Raw genomic sequence first — 25,633 nt, 5'->3', positions numbered from 1 at the left:
CTTGTAATCCCACTCGATGAGATTAAGATCAACGAGAGCCTCAACTTCGTGGAAGAACCAGTAGAGATACACTAATTATATACATATATGTGTCATTATATGCTTAATAGGATCCGTTTGTGCTCGAGGCTTCACTTGACACTTAGCATCCTATATCGAACTTACATTCGTATCACTCAATACAGGTGAGTTCATACCCTTAACTTATCTTTTAAATGATTTTTAAATGCTTTTATGGGGGGGGGGGGGGATACAAGTTGAAAACATTATAGTTTTTATATAAATCACATGTGATTAATAACTATCAAACAAGTGGATTTTCTTATACTTCAAACTGTTTATCAAACAAAATCTTCAAAACATTTTATAAACTGACATGAAGTCATCTATAACCATTCAAATGGTTAAAATTCCCTTTTATGTTCAAACTCTTTTATATGCTAAACTCTCTATTAATCTCTTTTAAACTTATATATTGTCAAAATCATGTCTATATAGATATAGTTATATAAGTAAGGTTGAAAGGGATTAGGACTAATAACTCACTTTATTTCCTGTTCCTTGTTTGGTTGTGGACTTAGAGTATCCGGTTGTTTGTCTGAGTGTCGTTTGAATCTTAGTTATATATTATGTATATATGTATAGATATACAAGTTCTTATCTCAGTTCAACACCTTTGGGTAGCAAAGGTGTGCAAACATACACAATCATTCAAGCAATGCATCACTAGTAAACTATAATAGGTATAGTTTAGAGGATTACTACTCACTATTTCTAGAACAATGAAACATACAAGAGTCAGTTCATACTTGAGTTAGTTCAAACACACTATAACGAGAAACATAAAGAACATACTATAATGAGAAACAAGGAGGAACATACTATACACTATACAAAGAGAACATACAATACACTAGAGTAGATGGAGCATACTATACATATACAAGAATACTATAACACTAATGTGAGCCATTACTTCATGGCATGGCAATATACTGTCGTGTCATGTTTTGTAACCAGAGTCTCCTGGAGGGAGAGCGTGAGTTTGTGTATAGATTTATATGGGATTGACCATCCTACACCTTGCTGCTAGCTACAGTGGGACCTGCGGGTCTACGGGTGACGAATGTCATACCATATTGACGTCTTTGATCATTGTGTTTTACTAGTCTATTGAGTATGGTTACAACCTCATCACATTTTACCTTAACTAAACAAACTAGTTTAAGGTAGTTAGTACATTGGTAGTTACTTACATACAATACTATATTACATCTTTATTTTCCCATTGCATTCACATTGTGATCTTCTCACATAAACGGAAATGTAAACTACATTTTGGTAATGATAGTCATAATTGGGAAAAGCACTCACTTTTACAAAAGAACAAACATACAAAACAGTGGGGTCTTGGTAGAAGGCTACATTTCTAGTAGAAAATATAGGCCTTTCTATGAGATACAAACATTTAATAAAACACTTACAAAAATTTACAACAAACACTTGCGAACATTTTCAAACACTTTCATCAAACTTATACAACAAATGACACTAAAATACTTATGAACTCACCAGCTTTAATGTGTATCTACTCTTTCAAAATAACTTGTATTCTCAGGTCACCAGTAGACAGGTACACTGGACCAGATTTTGAGAAGACCGAGCACATTCGAGACTCGTCTTTTATTTTGATTCTTATTTTGGTTTCTTACAAACTATACGTAGAACACAATTGTATTAAATTATATTATTAATGCAATGGATGATGTTGTTGCTTGTTTACTATTATGCATTGATATGATATTGTACATGACGTCCTCCGCCCCCGAATGTTTCCGTCATTCCGGTTTTGGGGTGTGACATAAGTTTAGTACATTGATTGTTAAAGTGTAATAATAATAATTATTTGATCACTATATACGACCCTTTAATTCATATTTTTTCCCTAACCCAAAAAAAATTCTCGGTTTACATGAGATCGAACCATAGTTTGACCCTTATTGATTTGCATGTAGATAAAAACTAAATTGAAACAATAAGGGTATTTTTGTCATATACCTTAGTAAGTCGATTTGGGGAGATTAGGAGACAGAACCCTTAGTAATGGTTTCCTTATGGGGTTAATTTGACTTTGGTTGTCTTTCTATAATAAGATACCTAACCGAGGGTATTTTAATAATGTACCTTAGAACTTTGGTTCAAATGAGGGTCTATCTCTAGAATTGAAGAATCGTTGTAATCATTTCTCTTAATTCAATCATTCATTTTTATTCTTTTTTATTTTACGTGTTTCAAACCTAGATCATACCGAGTTTTTTGTAGGTGATCTTTTGAATTTACATGTTTCAGTTCACACAGAATTTTGGGTTTGAATAAATAATTAACTCACTATTTTCTTTATAAAGATCAACGTGTTGTTGTCCCAAAAATATACATATATTTGCAAATATTAGGAGTGATTCTACTGAACTATATCCTATAATCAATCAACCATTGAGAGAGAGAGAGAGAGAGAGAGAGAGAGAGAGAGAGAGAGAGAGAGAGAGAGAGAGAGAGAGAGAGAGAGAGAGAGAGAGAGAGAGAGAGAGAGAGAGTAAATAAATGGTATTCAATCTTTTATCCTTTAAAGACAATGGCATCGGCATGAAAAGTTTTTGGGTTAGAGAAATCAAGGTGCATCAAAGGTTGTATATAAGGAGTAGTTACTAATTATTATCACATTGTTACAATTATCACACTATAATAGGAAGACCCTAGTTTATGCCACATATATTGTCTAACATTAAAAGGTAATTTGATGATTTGTTTGGTTGGAATTCTTATTATTTTGATAATGAGACTAAATTGCATTAAAATCATTATATTTTGGATATCACAAAATTTACTACATATTGGATATCACAAAAATCAATACGTTTTGTTTTATTTTATTTTATTTTAGTTTTAAGACCTAAATTATGATATCAATAAATAGTGACATGTCAGCACGACATGTCATCAAAGAGTACCAAAACAATTGGCAACCGGGTAAGCGATCAAGACTGAAATAAATTGGAAAAATCATTGTCTTGATTGAAACAAAAAAAAATGTCAAAATCGGGATAAAAAATATAGTGAATTTTTAATTTACCTAAATTTTTAATTTGTAAATGATAAAAAAAATAGAAATGATATTTTCATAAATAAAAAATTGTCAAAATTGAAAACTATAACTTTTTAATAATAATATTGAATTGTTATTAAAAGGGAAAATGACACATACGACCTATGAACTTTCTAGGGTTTAACATTTTAGTCACTTAACTTTTTAGTGGCTTTATGAGGGAACGAAGTGTCTTGCAACCTAGCAATTTAGTCCTTTTTACTTATTATACCCGGTAACCATACCACATCATCCCAATTTGACACATCATCGATGACATGGCGAAACTGTACTTACGTCTTGGATCCAAACAACGTCGTTTTTGAATGTGAAACGTAGAGACCACGTTCACACTGTTGTAACGTCCCAAAATTCAAGCCCAAAAATTTCATTTTTGATTAATTAATTTATAAAGCATTCATTAGAAAATATTTTATAAACACGTCATCCCAAAACCAAGTATAATATTTGAAACCCACAACCATGGACAAATGTCATATCAGAGTACAATCCCAGAAAACACCGTGCGGAAAATCATATGTGTGTGTGATGTCATGCTACGCCGTCGGCTCCTTCCCCTTAGATGAAGAGGTACCTAAAACCAAAAACTAAAACTGTAAGCCCAAAGCTTAGTGAGTTCCCCCATCATACCACATACCATACAATACCATCGGTATCTTTCAACCGGTAATCATCATCGGTATCTTTCAACCGGTAGTCGTCATCGGTATCTTTCAACCGGTAATCATCATTGGTATCTTTCAACCAGTAACTGCAGACTATTCCACCCCCTACCACTAGCATACAATAGCAAGATATAAGCACACAGTCAGACATATCCGGGTACTGACCTACCCTTTGGTCCTAAGGACCACTATCAGGGAAACTATCCCTATCATGTAACATATCATACATATATAACTCATAACCAAACGCATACCAGACCAAGATAAATTATCACAAAGACAGTTATCTTCTAAATACTCCTTAATGGTGGGTCGGCATTGTGGCCTTAGACCCACCCCTACTGGAAGGTAACTCACCTCGTAGCTGCTGAACTGTGCGGGAATCCTCTGACTGTTGTCGCTGCTGCTCCGGAAATCCTCCGGCTATAATTCCTACAAAACACTTAGTCAGAAACTGACATCTACCCTTAGGGTAAAATGACCATTTTACCCCTTGACCAAGTCAAAGTCAAAGTCAACTTCCAGTTGACCTGACTCGCCGAGTTGGCTCGCCAACTCGCCGAGTCCCTATCCTTCCATCAGACCTCATACCCGTCTCTACTCGTCAAGTTAGGCGATGAATCGACGAGTTTTCCTTCTAAAAGAACACCGACTGAATCCACAACCGACTTGCCGAGTTGTATGAACAACTCGTCGATTTTATCATCAACCAATACTCATGTCCCGCCCTGACTCGCCGAGTTGTATGAACAACTCGTCGAGTTACTCTTCATCCTATGAAAACGTTCTGTCCTTGACTCGCCGAGTTGTATGAACAACTCACCGAGTACCGCGAAGATTGTCTTGGACTCGCCGAGTCCGTTCATGCACTCGCCAAGTACCATGAATTCCCAGAACACTTTGCTTAGTCCAGAACGTTGGGTCACTCCCCGGGACTCCTAAAACCCTTCCACACTCAACCGGTCCTTATGAACCTCACTAATATGGGACCAAAACCCTTGGACTCGCCGAGTCTAGGAATGGACTCGTCGTGTCTATCACATTCCTTACTAAGAACTTCGATTTATGATGTACAACACTTAACCAAAATGATAGATCCAGGCCCCTAAACTCGATCTAGCACGTAAAGTTACAAACTTTACGTGCATGCATGGGACATTAGAGCTTAAAAGGCTCTAAAATGGTTCTTTTGTTGCATGGGGCCTTCCTTGGTGCAAAAAGCAACCTAGATCTGACTTGTAGCTCATAAAATGACATGATACAGAAGCCCAAACCCCCAACCATGTTTGCAAACATGGTTGGCCACCAAAAATGGCTTATAAAAGCCCTAAATCACCTCAAAGAGGGATCTAACAAATGAATGAGCAAGGTTCAGACTTTATACCTTCTAAAGACTGCAAATGATGAACCAAACTCGAATCCTTCAGTCCCCTCTTGATCCTTCTATGCTCTTCCTTCTTCCTTGAGATCAAAACTCACAAGAATCACTCAAAAAGCCTTAGATCAACTCTAAAATGGCTAGGGTTTGCTATGAGGAGTGTTTGGGAGCATAAAGGGGGAAAGGAGGCTGCATAAGGTCGTTTAAATAGGGTGCAAACCCCTGGATTAGGGTTTTTGTCCAAACAGCGGCTACTCGACGAGTCCGGGACTCGACTCGCCGGGTCCGCAGCTTAAACCCCGCGCCTCATCCCGCTTCTACTCGGCGAGTCAGTCCTTCGACTCGCCGACTCCAAGGCTAAAAATGCAAAAATAAATGAAGATTTAATAACAGAATACATACCAAGAACCATGTGCTACAACTGTTCTCCCCGCCTCCGTATAAAATATGAAGCTTGTGCCCTAAAATGTCACAATTCGTAACCTAGTTACCCTAATTGCACCCTAAACTTGAATACCAATCGCAAAAATGATGCCTTCATGATCATCTCAAGTCACAGTTGGTCACCCAACTACAGTCGGCACATGGCTGAAAATGTCTCAAATGGAGTCACAAATGAAGACATTGCGATCAATATGTTGCAGACACAGTTGGAGGTGTCACTTGTGAGGGAAGAGATTGCAAACGACCTTCGTGAACTACGACACAACATCACTTGAGATTTGGACGCCCTAAATCATGAAGTCAATGATGTTAGGGCAGTTCAACTTGATCTATCTAACATGGTTTCTGATTTGAAGAAGCATTTGTGTTCACTGCAAGCCTTGTATGTCAACATCGTTTTGGGAAAAAACAAGTGGAAGAAAGTGAAATGGGTCCTTAGGGTTTTTGTCGTTGCTATTGTGGGGGTGTTAACCTACAAGTTCTTAAAATGACAGAAGAACTTTAGGTTACAACACTTCAATCATGGGTTTCTATTTTATGCTGATGTACATCTAATTTATTCTCCTTATTAGTAACGCGTTTTGTTTGTTGTCTTTTGGTTTCCGGTTGTAGTATTTGGTGGTCGTGCTTGGTGGTTTTGTGATCATGTTGTTGTGATTATCAGTTTTTTGATGGTAGTCGCATGTGATGATTCTTGTATGTACTTAGATAGACGTGGAAATCCTATTTTAGCATGTTTAATAGATGTATAGATGCAGAAATCCATGAATGAAATGTTGGTTAAGTTAAAATGTTCATGTTATAAATGTAAATGTGCATGTGTTGTAAAGTAATAACCATATTTTTGTTGATTTTCTTCCTAGGACCACATGACAAAGTTAAACTTTTTAAACCATTAAAACATGAACCCCAATGTTTGTGTGTGGGACATGGGACACAAGAGAAGAATCTAATACCCAGATTTGTCGTTGCCTATAACCCAGAAATGGAAAATAATGGAAATGTGCTTTTTTGTTGTATTTCTGGTCGCCTACTTTGGATAATTGCCTGGAAGAAATGAAATACCCCAAATATGTTAAGTCAAATAATAAAGTTATGAATGAAATACCCCTAATAGGTTAAGTCACATAAGAAACGTTGACTGTAATACCCCTGATGGGTTTAGTCAAATAAAAAATAATGACAGAAATACCCCTATTTCTTTAACTAATTAAAATGACACTAATACACCTAACGAGACTGTAAGTAATTTAACTTCTTTGATTGACCAAAATACTCTTTAACTAATTAAAATGACACCAATACACCTAACGGGACTGTAAGTAATTTAACTTATTTGATTGACAAAAATACCCTTACTATAATAATTACTTGAAATAACATACACCTATTGGATTAACTGATTCGAATGACTAAATTACCCCTAAACTAACATCCACATGCCCTCTTGAAATATTTTTAATGACTAAATTACCTTGTACACACTAATATTAATTAGATCATGCATATTGTAAATACATACAAATCTGAATATCAAATGTTTAGATTAGTATAACATACATGAACATAACAAATATAAATTCCCTTGTTCAATCCATAAAATAGACACCCAATTAAAACTATAATTAATCTAACTCCATTGGCGATCCAACACTACTACCTTCACCTTCGACTCTTTTAGCAACCTTTAGTTTAAGAATTCTCTCAGACTTTTTCCTCTTACTTGGTTGACATGTAGTATACACATGGCCAACAACTTGATTAACCCTGCCTAGTTCCTCAACTTGATTAACCCTGCCCAATTGCTCAGCTTCATTAACCCTCACCATTTGCTCAGATTCGTTTATCCTCAAAACTTCATTAGTTTGTGGCTTAACTGCGTCACCCATAACAACATCTTCTCCACCCCCTTGCATATTCACTGATTCTTGTGTTTGCATGATCTTTTGTTTCTTTTTGACATTAGTTTTAGGAGGCCTTGGCACTTGAGTGCAAGTGGTCTTGTTGTGCCCTTTCTGTTTGCATATGCCACAAGAAACCTTTTTCCCCACCTTTGAAATCGTGTCTTTTCTAGACCTTTTAGAGGCATCCCTTATTATTTTCATTGTTGGCCTTCCTGACATTATTTTTTTTAAAGGAGGCAATGGAGGTATAAAGTTTGTAGAAGGCCACATGTTCATCCCATTCATGCCACTAATAGACTGTTTGGAGGTATTATGGAAGAAGGTTTCCAGGTACAATGGGTCTACATAAGGTCCATCAGGTGTTATGTTTAAAACGCTAATGTATCTACTGAATGAACATAGGCATACCCATTTAGTTGCCATAACTTGCAACTGAATTCCTTTTTTGTGACATCAACAATGTACGACTCATCCATTTTCCTTGTTTCAAACTTCATACCCCTACAAGACACAACCTGCCAATGCCTACAAATTGTAGTGCATATGTTTGGAGTTGACAGAGATAAGGTATGTATGAAAAAATAAGTGTGCATACCTTTGCTCATTTTGGAGAATATTCAATCTTGTTCTGATGTTTGGACAAACAAAATAACGATTCCATCCTTGACCTGTGAGTTTCTTAGTGACCATCCTTTGCATCATATATATGTGAATGTCCTCTAACATGTTGATAATAGGTTTCTTCCTAGCATCCAAAATGACACTATTAAAGCTCTATGAAAAGCCATTCACCACAGATTCACAAGATGAATTGTGAACTCTAAAAAAAGCTAGAGACCAAGTCTTTGGATCTTTATCCATAAGATGCTTAACGGCTTCTGGATTCAACTTTTTAATATATTTCATGACTATTCTAAAATGTGCTTCAGTTGTTGCCTTTCTTGCTCTCCAGAACAAATTTTCAAATTTGGCTCCACTAAACTTCTTTCTAAAATTAGCATATATATGCCTAGCACACTGCCTATGTTCTGCTGCTGGGAATACATCTTTGACTGCCTCAAACAAACCCTGCATATGTACCAATAATAGGTGAATTTAGAAATGTAAATATTTATTATACTGTGTTTAATATTTTACAGACATACCTTGTGTTGATCAGAAATTAAAACCAAACCACTTCCTTCATTCCAACACTGCAAATCTTCGACAAGACTTTCAATGAACCATTTCCAATTCTCCTTGTTTTCCACACATACAACTGCCCAAGAAATTAGGAATATTACATTGTTAGCATCCCTACCAACAACACAAAGCAACTCACCTTGGCAAAAACTTTTCAGGAAACAACCATCCAAGTTAATGATCCTTCTACACCCTCCACTCCACCCCTCTTTGACTGCAGCATAGCATATGTAGATCTTGTTGAAGTAATTCTTACCATCAGGCATTGTATCCACATAAATTTTAACAGTGGATCCAGGGTTTGATCTTTTAATCTCCTCACCGTAAGACCATATTCTAGCATAATTCTCTACAACTGTGCCTTCAGCTAGACTCAATGCATACTTCTTGGTTCTCCTACACTGACTCATACTTACAACAATGCCAAAAGTGGTTTTCACCTCCTCTCTAAGTAATCTCACACTCATCTTCTGATTGTTAAAACATTGTTGGGTAAAGTGGGTACCTATCCATCTATACGTGACAATTGATCCTAATTTGAAATTCTTTGAACAATTATGGTCACTAATAAAAGACTTGATTTGGAAAGACTTATCATCACTCATCCATGAACCCCAAACCCTAAATGTACATTTTCCATCACAACATTTGGCTAGCAACCGTCTACTTTCATTTTTTCACAAAACATAATTGATAACCATTTGCAACATCATAGTTACAGAGCATGCGTTTCAATTGTTTTGGACTCTCAAACCTCATACCTAACACAGGTTCCTGCTCCTTCCAGTGCAGCTTTTCATTGAAAATATTTGGCAACTGAGGATAAACATCTTCATCGTCATCCATGGCTTCTTCCAAAGGGTCACCCAAAGTTGCATTCTCACCCATGTCGACATCAGGGCCATTATCCTTTTTGAAAAAATGAGGGTTGCTATGGTCATCCTCATCTTCATCAGCATCAACATCCTCAGTCCCATATTCATCCTCATCTTTATCTGCATCATCGTCTTCATTTTCATCCTCATCCTCATCCAAATGACATGTCTTAATTTCCTTAATTAGTCCTACACCATCAATCACTTCTTCCACTATGTTATCAACAACCTCTTCATTGTGTTCTTCCAACCATTCGTGCATGTTACTATTACCAAGATGGTCTACATGCATAGGGAGTATAACACCACATTTATAAGTTATTGCTATAAAATCGACATAATCCATCTCATTAGAAATTAAGGTCAAACCTTTGAGAAAATGAATATCTGGTTGGCAGTAATAGAGCTTCTCACACTTTTCTCCAGTAAATCTTTCGATAAACTCATAACACCCGTTCTTGTCCATGCCTGCGAAATCGATGTCTGACAACCTCTGAGTAATCCCTCTGGTGTAGCGTATGGGGTATTTTGCGAAGATTCCTTGGAAATGCACATCGACTTGGATGAATACGAGATCCATGTTTGAGGTTTAAGGAGACGAAAGAAAGTAAGGGTTTATCGAAAGAGATGAAAGTGGTGAAGAGTAGACGGGAAAAGATCTCATTTCAGTAAAGGTTTTATTAAATGACATGACATACACAGTCAACAAGCCAAGGGGTTTAAGTAACACAAATGACATAAATATGATTGGCTGACCCCTTCACAAATGACATAATGACGTAATTGACCCGACAAAATAAAGTTTGTTCCCTCATAAAGCCACTAAAAATTTTAAGTGACTAAATGGGTATACCCTAAAAAGTTCATAGATCGAATGTGTTATTTTTCGGTTATTAAAATATTTAACGAATTAAATATCACATATTTATTGAAGAAAAATATGTATTAGCATTTAATTTGTTTATAGTTGCTCAATGTAGAAAATGACGTATTTATATCAATAATAAATAGCTATTGACTTGTTTTTTCTAAAGAAATTTGGTTGAATCAATTTGTTTTTCTTTTTATTGGTAAAGTCTACTCGTTTATTTATTTATTTATTTTCTAAAAAATAGTGGGTTCCGGTATCAGAAAACATTACTTTTGATATTGAAATATTCAATATTGTGGGATCTGTAAGAAAATAGTTCACATCTTTTAGTACAAGTTTAAAAGTTCTCGTTGTTTGATCAACGAGAAGGCCATATATATATTACCTTTCAATATTGTTGTGATAAAATTTTAACTAGATAAATGATGTTTAAAAAGTAAAGCAAATGACAACTCACCATGAGGGTTTTTTTAAAAAAAAATCTCATTAAGTCCAAGTAAAACGAATATTTTATCAAAATCTTCATCTTCTTTATCCTTTTCATTTGTTCATCTTTACCTTTATTTCTTAATTTTTATTTTTATATAAATTGGAATTATGTTCCCTTTTAACTCACTTTTAACACTCACTGTTACGGTTGTTGGAGTATGACGATTTAATACCTCTTTTACTTCATGATTATTTCATAAACTTGAACCATTTAGTATATAATTATTCAAACATCATAATGGTTAGAAGAATGTAGAATTTCTTAACTTTAAAACTTTTGTTTTGTTCAGAGATTGTATCAAACACCCTTGAATGTTGACCAATTCAGATGTAACTATAATGATTCAATTAAGAGGTTATCAAACAACCTTTTAGACTTTATCTTAGACTTTATGAAACTTATTATCTTTACTGTTGTTTAAGCATAATAGACCAAAGCAGCAACAAAACAATGTATAACTAAATCCAAAAAATTTATGACTACAGGAGCAAAAGTTGTAATTTACTCTAGGGAAAATGACTTGTAAGGGTAACGAAGTATTAGACTTGTACAAAAAATACCATTGAACTTTTTTTGTACACATATCACCAATCAACTATAGCTTTTGTACACATAACCATTAAACTTCACATTTGTTCAAAAAACACCATTATGTTACCGATAATAGTAGGTCACCAACCACGTAACATGCCACGTGGCATGTCATGTGGCTGTTGACGTTGATTTTATTGTATATTATGTACACATTATACCATTAAACTATTTTTTGTACACATTATACCATTAAACTTTTTTTGTGTACATTTTACCATTAAACTTTTTGTACACATTTTACCATTAATCTTATATAATTTATTCAAAAAATATCATTTCAAAAAATACATAGTTTTATATAAAATGGGTTTTCCATCACCTATTGTGACTCTCTGATTTTGTAAGGTTTAGGGGAAACAGTTTGTTTTTTACAATGATACTAAGGACTTTCTTTTACAATTACATTCTGAATTTATGTTGGTCATACATCAATTGAAACCCACAATGTTTGAACTTGAGACTTTTATCTGGAGCGGCGAAGAAATACTCAATTGTTCATTATTTTAGCTAATGTCTAATAAACATATTCTTATAAGTCATTTTCTTAGGAAATTATGTTTGAGGCACACTTATAAACTCATGAAACATTTTGTACATGTTACCTTATTATAATCTCCCATCTTCTTGATTATGGTTGATGATTAAAAAAGTGCATTAAAATTATGTCGTTGTTTACCGATAGGAAAATAACTTATAATGATAAGTTTACTCAAATTTAGAAAATCAGTAAAATCCACATCAGGTGATGGGAAACCTACTTTTATGTAATAATATGTATTTTTTGAAATGATATTTTTTTTCAATAAATTATATAACATTAATGGTAAAATGTGTACAAAAAAAATTTAATGGTAAAATATGTAAAAAAAAAAAAAGTTTAATGGTAAAATGTGTAAAAAAAAAGTTTAATGGTATAATGTATACATAATAAACAGTAAAATCCACGTCAGCAGTCACATGACATTGCACGTGGCATGCTACGTAGTTAATGACCTATTATTACCGGTAATATAATGGTATTTTTTGAACAAATGTGAAATTTAATGGTCATATATATACAAAAGTTATAGTTGATTGGTGATGTGTACAAAAAAAAGTTTAATGGTATTTTTTGTACAAGACTAATACTTTGTTACCCTTACAAGTCATTTTCCCTTTACTCTAATAAACTAGATAAAAATGTAAAAACTCGTTACTAAACAGAAATACTTTATTTTCTTAATTTATTTTAATTAAAGTCATTATTTCTGCATTAATTTAAAAGGAAACCACTCGTATACATCTTATTTACAAAGTCATATCCCATTAAGTAAAATTAACACCGAATCTAACTCAACATGTTGAATCCACAATCACACAAACAAACCAAATAATCCGAAAACAAAGATTCTAGTTGTTAGAGTAGAAATTCTTTGAAGTGATATTCCTTATGACTCTAAATAGAATTTCTTTGGGTTAATAGAAGGAGCTAAAAGAACCGATCAAAAGTTTATCCAACAAGAAGCCACCAACAACTTCTACCAACTTCAGAGGCAGACGTAAGATTCCCCAGTAGAGATGTCACGGTTGGACAATAGTAGAAAAAAATAAAATTTTCAAAAGAATTTACACTGCGGCCGGAAAAGTCATGGGTTGCCGGTGCCACCATGGACCCCCCCCCCCCCCCCCCCTCCTAAAACCGCCCCTGACCATCTTCCATCTTCTATAACGACGTCAAATGTACAAGTTGGCAAAACCGTGTCTAACAATGTTAGACACTTTCGTAGTCCTATAACTTTTACACATCATTATGAGTCTTAGTTCAATACACGTCAAACACAGTACAATATCATTGTATTATGTCATGTCATGTTCGGGCTTTAATAAAAAGAATTCTACATTTTTAGGTTTCTTATTTTTGAGCATGAAATATAAGTTAGATGCACTATTTAAAATAAAATTTTATTTTAAGGGCATAAAATTACAAATGTGGACCATGGATCTTTATCAACAAATATTGTGATCACTATGCAAAGCATTGTCATTTCTAAGTCTATACTAAACTAAAACAAATACATTCTTAAGAGCAAACACCTTCTTCCAACTTCAAAGAATTAAATAAAACAGAATGCAATCTCATAACAAACAAAAAATTAAATTACACAATTGAGTTCTTGCATCTACAAGTTTAAGTTGACAGATTATAGATATAGTAATTACCAATTACACATTGTAGAGCCCTACCCCTACAACAAGATCAAACACTATATTATCAAGATAACAAAATGGATTTTTTTTTATTTTTTTTTCCCGATATTGAGATAGAAAAAAAACATACTCTGCTTTCATTTTGATACTAAGAGAATTTCGGGTTTCTTGGCTTTACTGGGTGTATTAGCATTAGAACCTGGTGTATTAGCAGTTGATGCGGCAGCCATGGCAGCAGCTTCACGAGCTCTCTTATCCAGTTGGATTAAGCTTCGAGTAGCTAAAATCGCTTGAGGAACTAAATCATGTGAAGCTCTAGCATACAAACATCGAACTGCTGTAGATGCTGTATCTTTCACGTCGTTTGAATTCAATGGACCGAGTAAACAGTGGCCCAAGATCCTTAGAATTGGTTGTAGAAGCTCCCATGGAAGAAGAATTCTTGTCCCTCTAGCAACGACTTTGTCTGAATCCCCATCCTGAATCTCCAAATTCTTCATTTCTTCAACGACATTCCCTTCAATGTCGATTCCATCTTCAACGATACCATCGGTAAAGTTTGTAACTTCAGAGGATTGGTCGAATTCGGACTTGCAAGCGCAATCCTGTCCAGCCCAATCAGCAGCGAACTTGCAGAAATCGAGCTTCGACCAGCTAGGCATTTGAGAGATCTGCTTGTAGTAGCAATCGAGTGCAACTCCAACAATGGTAGCACGTTTCGTTGACTTTATAGCGGTTTGGGGCTCTAGAGGAGGAGATAGGATTCCGACTGTAGGCCGCGAAGGCTGCGATCCAGAATTAGGGTTCACTTTAGCCGAATTCGGTTTCTTTTTGCTGTTGCTAACCCTAGGAGAATGGTAAAGCGACGGCTGAGAGAGATCGGGGATCGAAATCATTATTGGTTTCCCGGCGCGAGATTTGGTCTCCGATGAGTATAAAGCGAGAAGTACGGCTTCAAATCCGGCAAGCGACGGAGTTAAGGAGGAGAGAGAGTGAATGCGAGAAAGGTAAAGACCGGCGATGAGAGGGATGAAGGCGAGGACGACAAGGCGGAGGTCTGGATCGGAAGAGAGGAAGGTATCGTACAGCCAATTACAAAGGGAATCCTCGCCGGAGCCGGAGTCATGAGAGGATGTGAGCGAAGAAGATACGGCGGTGTATGCAATGAGAGAAGAGATGAGAGAGCGTGCGGGGGCATCGGAATCGGCGAGAGATGAGATCGGGTTTGGATCTTCCGAGTCAGGCTCGGGTACGGGTAAAAGTGTGGATAAGAGATGGATGCGAGATCGGGCTTTGGAGATGGATTCCCACCATGAGTGCATTGGATCGTTGTTGTTGTTGTTGGTGGTGCTGTTGTCGTTGGTGGTGGTTATGGCGGTGCTGCCGTTGTGGTTCTGGTGGTGCTGGTTACCGTTCCGGTGGCTGGGGTTTTGGGAGGAGGAAGAAGTGGTGGAAGAGGAGGAAGGAGATCCGCCGGGGATGTGGTGGCGGAAATCCATCTTTGAAAGTAGCTGTGATAGTTCCCCGGTGGCCGGCGAGGGTGAAGATGGGGGTCACGAACAAAGGGTTTCGTGTCCCCTAGGAAGCGATCTTTCTTATGTTGCATAGTAGTTTACTAGTTTATCTGAAAAGTTTAATATTATCTTTATCATAAAACCAAATATTTATTTAAAGGGTTAATTTCTGTAACAAATTTATATGTATATTCTTAACAAGTTTATTTATTTAATATTTTTATTGATATATAAATTATCTTTATATTAATTATTAATTATTAAAGATATCAACTTATACTAATGTACATCATGCCATTATCTAAACTTTATAAGGAATTAATATACAACTGTAGGCATGATTAAAAAAAATATTAATCATATGAATTAGAAAAATGTTGCAAGCTCGTTTTTTGACATTAATTAATTTGTAGGAAAAATGACATTGTAGCCCCTCGATGTTTTATATATATTTGTTCATTAAGTCTCTTATGTTATTTTCATGTCTTTTAAACGAACAAAGTTATTAGTGGTTTGTCTTTTTAAGTCTTTTACCTTTAGTAGCCGGTTTTAGTCCCTACCATTTCGGTGTCAAATTGAGAATGTAAAAGTCAAAATGACAGAATTTCAATTTTACAATCGAGATTATCAGTCCCGATTTTGAGGTTATCAGTTTTGATTATCAGTTTAATTCTAATTACTTGTTAGTGTCGTCACTAAGAGGAAAAAAGGAGACTGAGGAGAAAAAAAAGTTCTAACATGAATTGCATGAGAGTTTGTCAACAATAGGGGTAACAACTCAGTGTCTAGTAGGAATTATTCAAGGAATCATGAACATCCTGATATAGTTATGGGTCGTGAACCTGGTGAGTTATCAAGTGACAGTGAAACACATGAGAAAAGTGATCAAGGTTCTAAGATAGAATAAGCCAATAATTCTTAATCCCCAAGAAAGAAGAGGAAGTTCTAACCTATTTTTTGGGACAAATATGACAAAGAAATCGATAATATATCTAAAAGTGTTGCTCCATTCCTGCAGTTGTTAACTGTATGAACTTATCACTTCTGATTTTGCCAAAAAAAAAAATCATAACAAATTCAGTTCTAACATACATCAAATTACAGCTTGTGAACAATTATGCCAAAAAAACAAAACCCAACTAAGCGTTAACCAAATCTTCAACTTCTGATTTTAGCTTGCCACCTCCTTCAAGCAGGTCTTCAGGCTCCAATTTTGTATCACCACTTCCCTTAAGATTTGATTCTGGACTTCAACAGCATGCACATGATTTTCAGCCTCACCAACCCACAAAAGAAACCCATTCCTAGGTCCTTGCAGATTTTAATATCATCAATTAGCAAAATTAGGTTAGAATTGAAAAAATCCCAAATGTTTCTTGAGAACGAAGTGTCATATTCAGGCAAGCATAGTATTCCCTACCAGGATTCTTCTTAGTGGTGGAAGTCCTTATGATTTTCATGCTTCCACAATCGTACCTCACCAAATTTTGCTTGTTCGGATGTAGCAAAAGAAGAAAAACGAAGGAAACGAAGAAAAAGAAACTAAGAGAAAGAAGGAAGGAAGGAGGATGAGAAAAAAATGAAGGTGGTGAAGAAACTAAAGAAGATGAAGAAACCGAAGAAGAACGAAAGAGGATTAAAGAAGGAAGTCATTGCAAAGACTTATTAATTGTTCAACTGGCTAGCGTTTTAGATGAGGAAGGCACCGGCTGACCCTTTCAGTTCTTATAGAATGACATAATCGACCCGACAAAACAAATTGTGTTCCCTTCAAATGCATGAAAATAATATTAAGGGATTGAATGAGCAAATGTGCAATACATTGTAGGACTACAATGTCATTTCCCCTAATTAAAATATTCTGGATGTTATATATATATATATATATATATATATATATATATATATATATATATATATATATATATATATATATATCAATATTTTTTGAAATATATTAATTTGAAATTTTCATAACTTTTAAATTTATCTCTTAAATACTAGAAATTCTAAAAATAAAAAATAAAAAAAAATAAAAAAAAACTAGAGAAAGTTAAATTCAATAACTGTAAAATTGGTTTTTTTGTTTACCAAAAAGTACAGTTTCAGGCCAAATTTTCTTTTTGTCTCAAGGTTAATCTAAAGTGAAAAATATTTTTCAGATTTGTTCCCTTAAAAAATTTAAGGCATGTGAAAAGACTATTATGCTCTCCTTATTTTCTGTTCTTTTTTCTTTTATTCACTTAAATATATTATCATAATTAAAAAAAAACCTTAATAACATATCCCACACATCCCTTTATCTTTTAATATACCAACATCACCTTATCTCTTATATATCTTGTTGCAGCACCACCGCTGCCGGAAATATCTCATCGGAGCAACGTCGTCGTCGCATCTGCCCTATCCGTCGAGCCAACACCATCTTCACGCATTGTTGTCTATGGTCTCCTCTTTTTTCTGAACCACCACCTTAACACATTTGTTCGTATTCATAGTCACCAGAGCTTTCTTCACGTCGTCGAAAACCTATGTTGGCTAGGGTTTACTGGTTTGAGGGCTAAGGTTTCCATATCAGATTCATTGCTATAATCCTCTCTATATTTTTTCTCCAACGAAGTCAAACTAGTTTCTAGATCTATGAGAGAGTTGAGCCTAGTGTAACGTCCCAAAAATTCATAGTAAATTTTTCATTAAAAAAAACATTAAACCATACAGACTAGTTGTCCCAAAACCAACAAAAGTGAATATATCAATCAAACATCAGAGTAAAAAATCACAAATAGCCAATGCATAAAACTCTGGGGGATGTTGTGCAGTCACATTGGGCACTTCCCTTTGGAACCGGAAGTACATGAAACCGTAAGCTTAAAGCTTAGTGAGTTCCTCCAAAATACCACATACCATACATAGAATGGAGAATGTTATATGCCAAACATAGTCTTACAATTATTGTCATGTCATGAGTCGTATCATGGTCTTTCCTTACCAAGCTAAGGGCCAAACCTCGGGTCTTACAAACAAGTGCCAAGATCCACCTCTTGATCTTCCATGCAATCATAACAAAGACATATCCAGGTCTTTCATAGCTATCATCCTACATATAACTGTCAGGGTCCAGACCCTGGTCTTGCATAAAATTTTCTGGGAGCCATATCCAAGTCTTTCATGCAATTCCCAGGGGTTACTTCCTGGTCTTCTTACATAACATAACTCAGTGGGCCGGCATTGGTGCCTTTGACCCACGAGTATAGTGAGGAGACTCATCTTAATCAGTAACACATAGATCTTATACACGAACCACTAGTGTAGAAGTCCCTCCCATTGACATATCCACAACCAAACCCAAATTAGAAATTAAGGTAAATACTCCAACTTAGCAATTCCAAATATCAAGATAAATCCTTATTTGGGAAAAGACCATTTTTCCCTTCAAAGTCCTCAACCCCTCACAGTTGACCAAAAGTCAAACATGTCAAAAAGTCAACGGTCAACCTTTCGTTGACTTACACACGGTGTACACCTTACTCTACGCATGACGTAGGGTCTTATCCAGAAAATGGACAAAAATCAGGCTACATTGGGCATAGCCTAGATTACACCCCGCGTACAGTGTCCCTTACCACACTTTATTTTAAGCACTTAATACATTAAGACCTTTTACTCAAAGCTTAGATCTGATTCCTACTAGCTCCATAATGGATAAAGTTTCCAACTTTATCCATTAGGATGCTTAAAACAACCAAGATCTAGTCTTTAGGTCTCAAAGGGACCAAAAATGCATCTTTCTCATCTTAATCCATTAAGTCCATGTCTCTAACCTTCATATATTGAATAATTATGATGTTTAGATGGATAAAATTTCCAACTTTATCCATAACAAAGTCACAAACTTCCAAGATCTAAACTTTATGCACTAAAATGACCAAAAAGTGGCAAATATGACAAATAACTAGATTTGTGAAACCAATGAGCAAGTTAGATGCTTTTTACTCACAATGGTCCAACAATGATGTAATTTTGATGGATCTATACTTGAAATCTTCTTCTAGACACTTTTCCACCACCTTTCTCTCCAAGATTCAACATTCCAATGGAGAAATAAGCTCATAAATGATGTCAAGGCTCAAAAACAAGTGAGAGGAGGCTAGGTTTTCTCAAGGAATGATCTTAGGGGATGGAGGCTTGTAATGAGAGGGTTTCCTATAAGTTAGAGCCCTTAAATAGGCCTCAAAACCGAATATTTAGAGTTTTGATCAACCCACATTATGACATGCGTAACATATGCCCTATGTAATTCATTAAACCCCCGTTACACCCTGCGTAATTCAAAAGTCCCCAATTTTCACTTCAACTTCAAACAGCCATAATTTCTTTGTTTCAACTCCGTTTATGACGTTCTTTATATACATGGAAAAGTATTGAAGATCCCCATAGTCATATCTAATTACTTTTGTCTTATTACCTACCGAACTAGAACCATAATTCATGCACAAAGCCCAATCTATAACTTTTCTCTTTCTTCCCTTTGGGTCCAGCTTACGAATCAAGGGCTTAGATCTCAAAACCAATGTTATAAACCTTTAATAAGGTACAACTTTAATTTCTCAAAACCCAAAGCCTTTTCATGATCAAATTTTAGTCCACGACCCCCAATTAAGAAATGACCCAAAACAGGGTGTTACAACTCTCCTCCACTTAAATTAGATTTCGTCCTCGAAATCATTCCTTACTACCTCCATTGTCACACTACTCGACCCTCTTCCAATACTGCTATCAAAACCCATTCTTAGTAGAAATCACTCATCCTGACGAAGAAATGAACCTTATCATTTTGTCCTCAGTCAAGAAAGAAAACCCAAATGCTCTGTCCGAAAAATAAAAACATTATATAGCGTCTGACTTCCCACCAAACAAAAATATCTCGTCGCACATCCATAAAGACTCCAGTTTGCAACCTGAACTGGACGAAACCCTTTCAAAATTGAATCATCTTGCTGATAACTGGGAAAAACAAAATCACTGACCATTCATCGTTGCTGAAACCTAGCACTTGAAAACAAAGGAGACTCCCAACACGAGTCTTAATCATTGGTGTCATACCAACATAAAAGTACATTCTTCTAACTAGCATTCACATTTTGATTTATCTAAGATCTCTTGGGTCTCGTACCGACCTACCAATTAATTGAAGTATTGGAATTCCAACCGGCTGTTGTAGTTGATACCTCACACACGACATCACCATAAGACTCCAACCAAGAGTCTATCTGACAGAAGTTATCCTAGCATGCTTGCCAATACGGCTCCAACAGCCCTCCTGATTGAACAAGGGATGACATAAACAACCCATCTATAGTCTTACATCACATTTTGCCCCAAATCGACCTACAACCTTACTCAATCCGATGAATGGTGTGGCCCACCCACAGTCTCCTGACCCTTCCTGCCATGGTCTAACTCTACCTAGTGAAGGCTATGAGCCAAATCGTAGATTCAAAACACTCTCACAGTTGCTCATTGACCAGGTGAATGCTATGGGCCACATCACAGCCTTACAACACCTTCATGCAGCCTACCAACCTAGTAAATACTACAAGACACCCCGTAGTCTTACAACACTTTTATAACTTCCTGCCAACCTAGTGAACATTACGCGCCACACTGCAATCTTACAATACTTCTATAACTGTCTGCCAACCTATTGAATGCTACGAGTCACACCGCAGTCTTACGAAATTTACACCACCACCTACAAATCCATTGAATGCTACATACCACCCCATAGTCTTCCAACACTCCTACCACTTCCTACCAGTCTAGTGAATGGTACATGCCACCCTACAGTCTTATAATACTCCTACCACTTCCATGGTCCCTTCATATAGTATTTTCAACTATCCAAGGGAAAACTTAGCCAAGAATCAATACTAGCCGAAACCCCTGTCCTGCAAAATCCTAATCAGGTGTTCGGGTCATGCTTCGAACCCTAAGGCCTTTATCTGACAAGAACATTCAGAGAGGTTCTAACATAACCCTCAACCTGAACCTAGATATGAATCTGCCATGCACCACTGTCATTATCCCTTGTATAAATTTGGCTCATTCTACGATTATAATTAGCTATCCACTTGCTCTCGGTATGTCATTCCATGTTGGCCCGCATTAGGAATAATTCCAGTAACCCCAAGTGATTCTCCCCCACTTGGAATCAACCCGCATTGGGAATAATTCCAGTAACCCCAAGTGATTCTCCCCCACTTGGAATCAACTACACCCTGTCAACCTCGTACCTATTCGAGTCTCCAAGCTATCTACAATTCCACTACTCAAAACTGCCACCAACCTGAGCTTGTAAGAACTAAGACTTCATGACCAGCCGACCTAGCATACACACATCCCAAATGTAACACCCCATTTTTGCATTCCAATAGAATTCAATAAACTGAATCGTCCGTAAATTGTAAAAATGAGTGCGCCAACACACACACACAAACACACACACACACACACACACACACATATATATATATATATATATATATATATATATATATAAATATATATATAGAGAGAGTGTGAGAGAGAGAGAGTGAGAGAGAGAGAGAAAGTACACATCGTCTCGATCCCAAAATATAAATTTCATAGAAATCTGACTCCATGTGAATTAATTATGATTTTTATAAGATAGAAAAGTCAATCGCACATAAGGAACATGTGACGTAAAAATCTACGAAGAGAATGGCTTAGTTTTGGGTAAAGTCACTAAAAGAAAAATCGTAGTACTCTTTAAGATAGAGACTTTGGTAAAAAGAAGACCAAAATCGGAGTCCATACGAGAGAGTTGTGATTTTTTCAAAACGATTAAATCATATAAAAATAAGGGATAAAAAATAAATTCAACAATAGGCAATGAAGCCAAAAGGAAAGTTGTAGCACTCGTTGAGAGCTACGCGTGGAAAAAACAAACCTCAAAAATGAAATACGTATGAAGAAGTTATAGAATTTAAAAAATTTGCATTTTGCGTCATGCGTGGTGTGCGCTAGGTGCGAGTCGGGCGAGCGACACGCGCTTCTAATAGGTGAAAACACAAACCACAGAGTGCTTGACACATGACACAAAGTGTCTAGGGAGACTTTACATTAAAATGCATGATGTGCACCCCTTTTGCACGCCGTACACCCCAAAAATGGCATATAAAAGGGCGGTAGTCCTCATTCTCTCCCTCACACCCTCCAACACACACACACACACACACACACTCTCTCTCTCTCTCTCTCTCTCTCTCTCTCGAAATTTTGAGTTAAAATTCTGAAATCTCCTTAGTATTTAGGATAGTTTGGTGAAGATTTGAGGCCTCAGAGAGCCTGACAACTAGTAGCTATCAGGTCGGAGTTCCGTCGGTGCAATTTCCGGACTTTGTCTAAGAAATCTTTGTAAGTTAAGCTACACTCTTTTGTTTTCAGTGTAACTTATATTTATAGTCATAAGTCATTATTATGAACCTATAAATAATATTTATCAGTAATTCCATGTCAAAATATTGATTAATCTACTTACGGGAGAGGTGTCTAGAATAGTCACGTTGGCTTGGTTATTGGATTTCAGAAAAGCTATATGTTGAAATGATCCTGCCTCCCAACTGTCCTGCCTGGATGATCCTCACTTGATAGAACTATTGATATTCACTAGGATTAGTGATAGGTCTAGACTACATTACCGGATTACCTTATTATCTAATAAGTTATAGTACTATAGGTTAATACTTGTTAGGCTCGTTGTTCATCAGTAGTTACATCTGGATACCTGTTAATCTTCGAAGTGATTGTCCTGATGAGTTCATCTCTCTATATTATGTATTCAAGTATATATCCATCTATGTTAGGATATAGGAGCCAAGAGAGTAGAACCCATAGTGTAGTTTCTATGTGCCTGTAAAGTCGAATGTATAGTATCTATGTGCATAATTGTTGGTATACTTAAAAGTTAGTGAGGGTTAATGATAGAACAAATAAAGTATGGGAGCCTATTAACCCGTGTATGTGTAGTTAGGGTTGATGGATGGCGAAATAAGTATGGGAGCCTATAGAATATATATATTTTTATGGAAGAACGATTAAAGTACACGAGCCATTATTTGTATGCATGTATAAGTATTGTGGTATATAGCATATTGAGGGAACTCATTAATCTTAGCGCTTACCTAGTTGTTTATAAATTTTTTTAGGAGATTCATTGGTTCATAAGAAGGCCAAGGTTCGACTGTACATACGCGCATTTGCAATCATGTTTTTGCATAATTGTAACACCCGAAATCCAGAAGGCTAATTAAGGAAAGAAAATATTCAATCAATAGGCCAACTCGTCGAGTTCAAGGGTGAGAGCTCGATGTGTTGGAATAATTGGGCACGTGGGGATTTAAAAAACCAACTCAACGAGTTGGGGAGGACCAAATTGACGAGTTGGATAGGGTTTGGGGAACCCTAGATCCGAGATTTTGCACCCTATTTAAATACCTTAAGCTTTAGGGTTTGGCCTCATTTCCAGCCTCCATTGTCCTAACCCCAAACCTCGAAACCCTAATCCATTTTTAGTGATTGTGAGCTAATCTTGTGCATTCTTGGTGAGTTTGAAGAATAAGGAGCTTGAAGGAGGAGCAAGAACGTGTAAGAGGATTGTAGATCCAGAAGCTGGGCTTTGTTTCTGATTCATTTGAGGTGTAAAGCTTCAACCTTGTACATGGCATGCTTAGATCTAGTCTTAGGATGCTTTATTTCATGTATTGGTCCAAGTTTAATGGTTGTTGAGATTTGGACATCCTATTTTGGCAAACCCTTTCAGATCTAAGGTATTGAGGGGCTTTCATAGCATAAAGGTGCCAACTTTGTGGCCCTAGTAGCCCCATGCAACCACTAAGCTCTTGTTTTGGCCTTTCAAGCGCCAAATGGCCATGCATGTAGACTAAGTTTAGGACTTTACTAATGGGTTTTAGTATACTACAACATCCTATGGTGCACATACAACCCAAAATGTTTTACATCTATGTTTTCTCTAATTATACATGCAATATTGTTTCCAAAGCATTAAGCTTACAACTAGCATGCATTTGGCATAAACAACATAAAATACTAGTTAGGAGTTTACCTCTTTATGTAGCTTGTAGAACTTGTTGTATTTAGCCTTTAAGAACTTAGTGCCCCAAGTGTGACATCTCAAATGGTTCACAACACACCTTAGACAAAGGATGACTTTTGAGAGAGTTTCTTGCATACAAATCGGCTCATATGAACTCATAGAACATCAAGGTTGTCAATTTTAGCTATGGGGTCAAGTATATATATGTTAGAAATCCAAGAGTCATAGGTAAACCCTAATCCATACTCTTGGGCTTATTATCCATGATCCATGAATCAAGTGGGCTAATTCTTTTTGTATTCATCCATAAACTTAGTCCATCATGTATCATAAGCCCAAAACATATATATACAAATAATTTACACAATTAGTCCCCATTAATTTAATTAGTCTCTTTTGATCACTAAATTAATTCCAAATTAATTATTGATCAATACTAATTAAATCATATGATTTTATATTAATATATTAGAACTTATAATATATTAATAAAGCATAAATAACCTCTTCTCAAAAGTTAATCCTATCAAATTGTCGTGGTGATATGAACCCAAATGGACCATGCTACTCTCGGGTCAAGTACATACCAATTATAATCATGGGCTTAGACACCTAATCCAACAGTCTCCCACTTGGATAAGTCTAATAACTATTATTCCAAGTACGACTCCACAACCCGACTAGCAATCGTAGCAATTAAAAGCCATTGTCGAACTCTGACATACTCAATGACGCTTCTATTAGATAAGGGTGTTGGATTAGTGTCTAAGTCCCTAACTATAATTGGTATGTACTTGACCCGACTCAGCACGGTCCATTTGGGTTGCATGGCATCGGAACATTTGGATAGACCATTTGTGAGAAGAGGACATTTGTGACATATTAATATATTATAAGTTCTAATATATTAATATGAAATCATGTTATTTAATTAGTATTGATCAAGAATTAATTTGGACTTAATTTAGTGATCAAAATAGACTAATTAAATATATGGGGATTGATTGTGAAAATTGTTAATTCTTATATATGTGGGCTTATGATCCAAGATTCCTTATGTTGGGTTTAACCCATGTGGTGACCCATGGATACTCCATGGAGGTTAAAACCCATGGAGCATAAGGAATGGGTAAAGTCATGAGTTACATGGTGTAACCCTAATAGCCACACTATATAAAGACCCCTTTAGCTCAAGAAATTGGCATTAGTGATACTTATATGAGGGCTAGC

The 25,633-nt window shown here is 36.0% G+C and overlaps 1 protein-coding gene across 1 annotated transcript; it reads right to left on the bottom strand.

Annotated features, from left to right (window-relative positions):
- Positions 1 to 13,659: 13,659 nt before the first annotated feature.
- Positions 13,660 to 15,376, bottom strand: LOC111893973 (uncharacterized). The gene has a single exon (XM_023890044.2). The coding sequence runs from the start codon at positions 15,250 to 15,252 to the stop codon at positions 13,891 to 13,893; it is 1,362 nt and encodes a 453-aa protein (XP_023745812.1). The 5' UTR covers positions 15,253 to 15,376; the 3' UTR covers positions 13,660 to 13,890.
- Positions 15,377 to 25,633: the final 10,257 nt, after the last annotated feature.

The sequence above is a fragment of the Lactuca sativa genome, chromosome 7, assembly GCF_002870075.4.
Source record: "Lactuca sativa cultivar Salinas chromosome 7, Lsat_Salinas_v11, whole genome shotgun sequence".
Lineage (NCBI taxonomy): Eukaryota > Viridiplantae > Streptophyta > Magnoliopsida > Asterales > Asteraceae > Lactuca > Lactuca sativa.
Note: the sequence above shows the minus strand (reverse complement) of the source record. Positions and strands in the feature narration are given on the sequence as shown.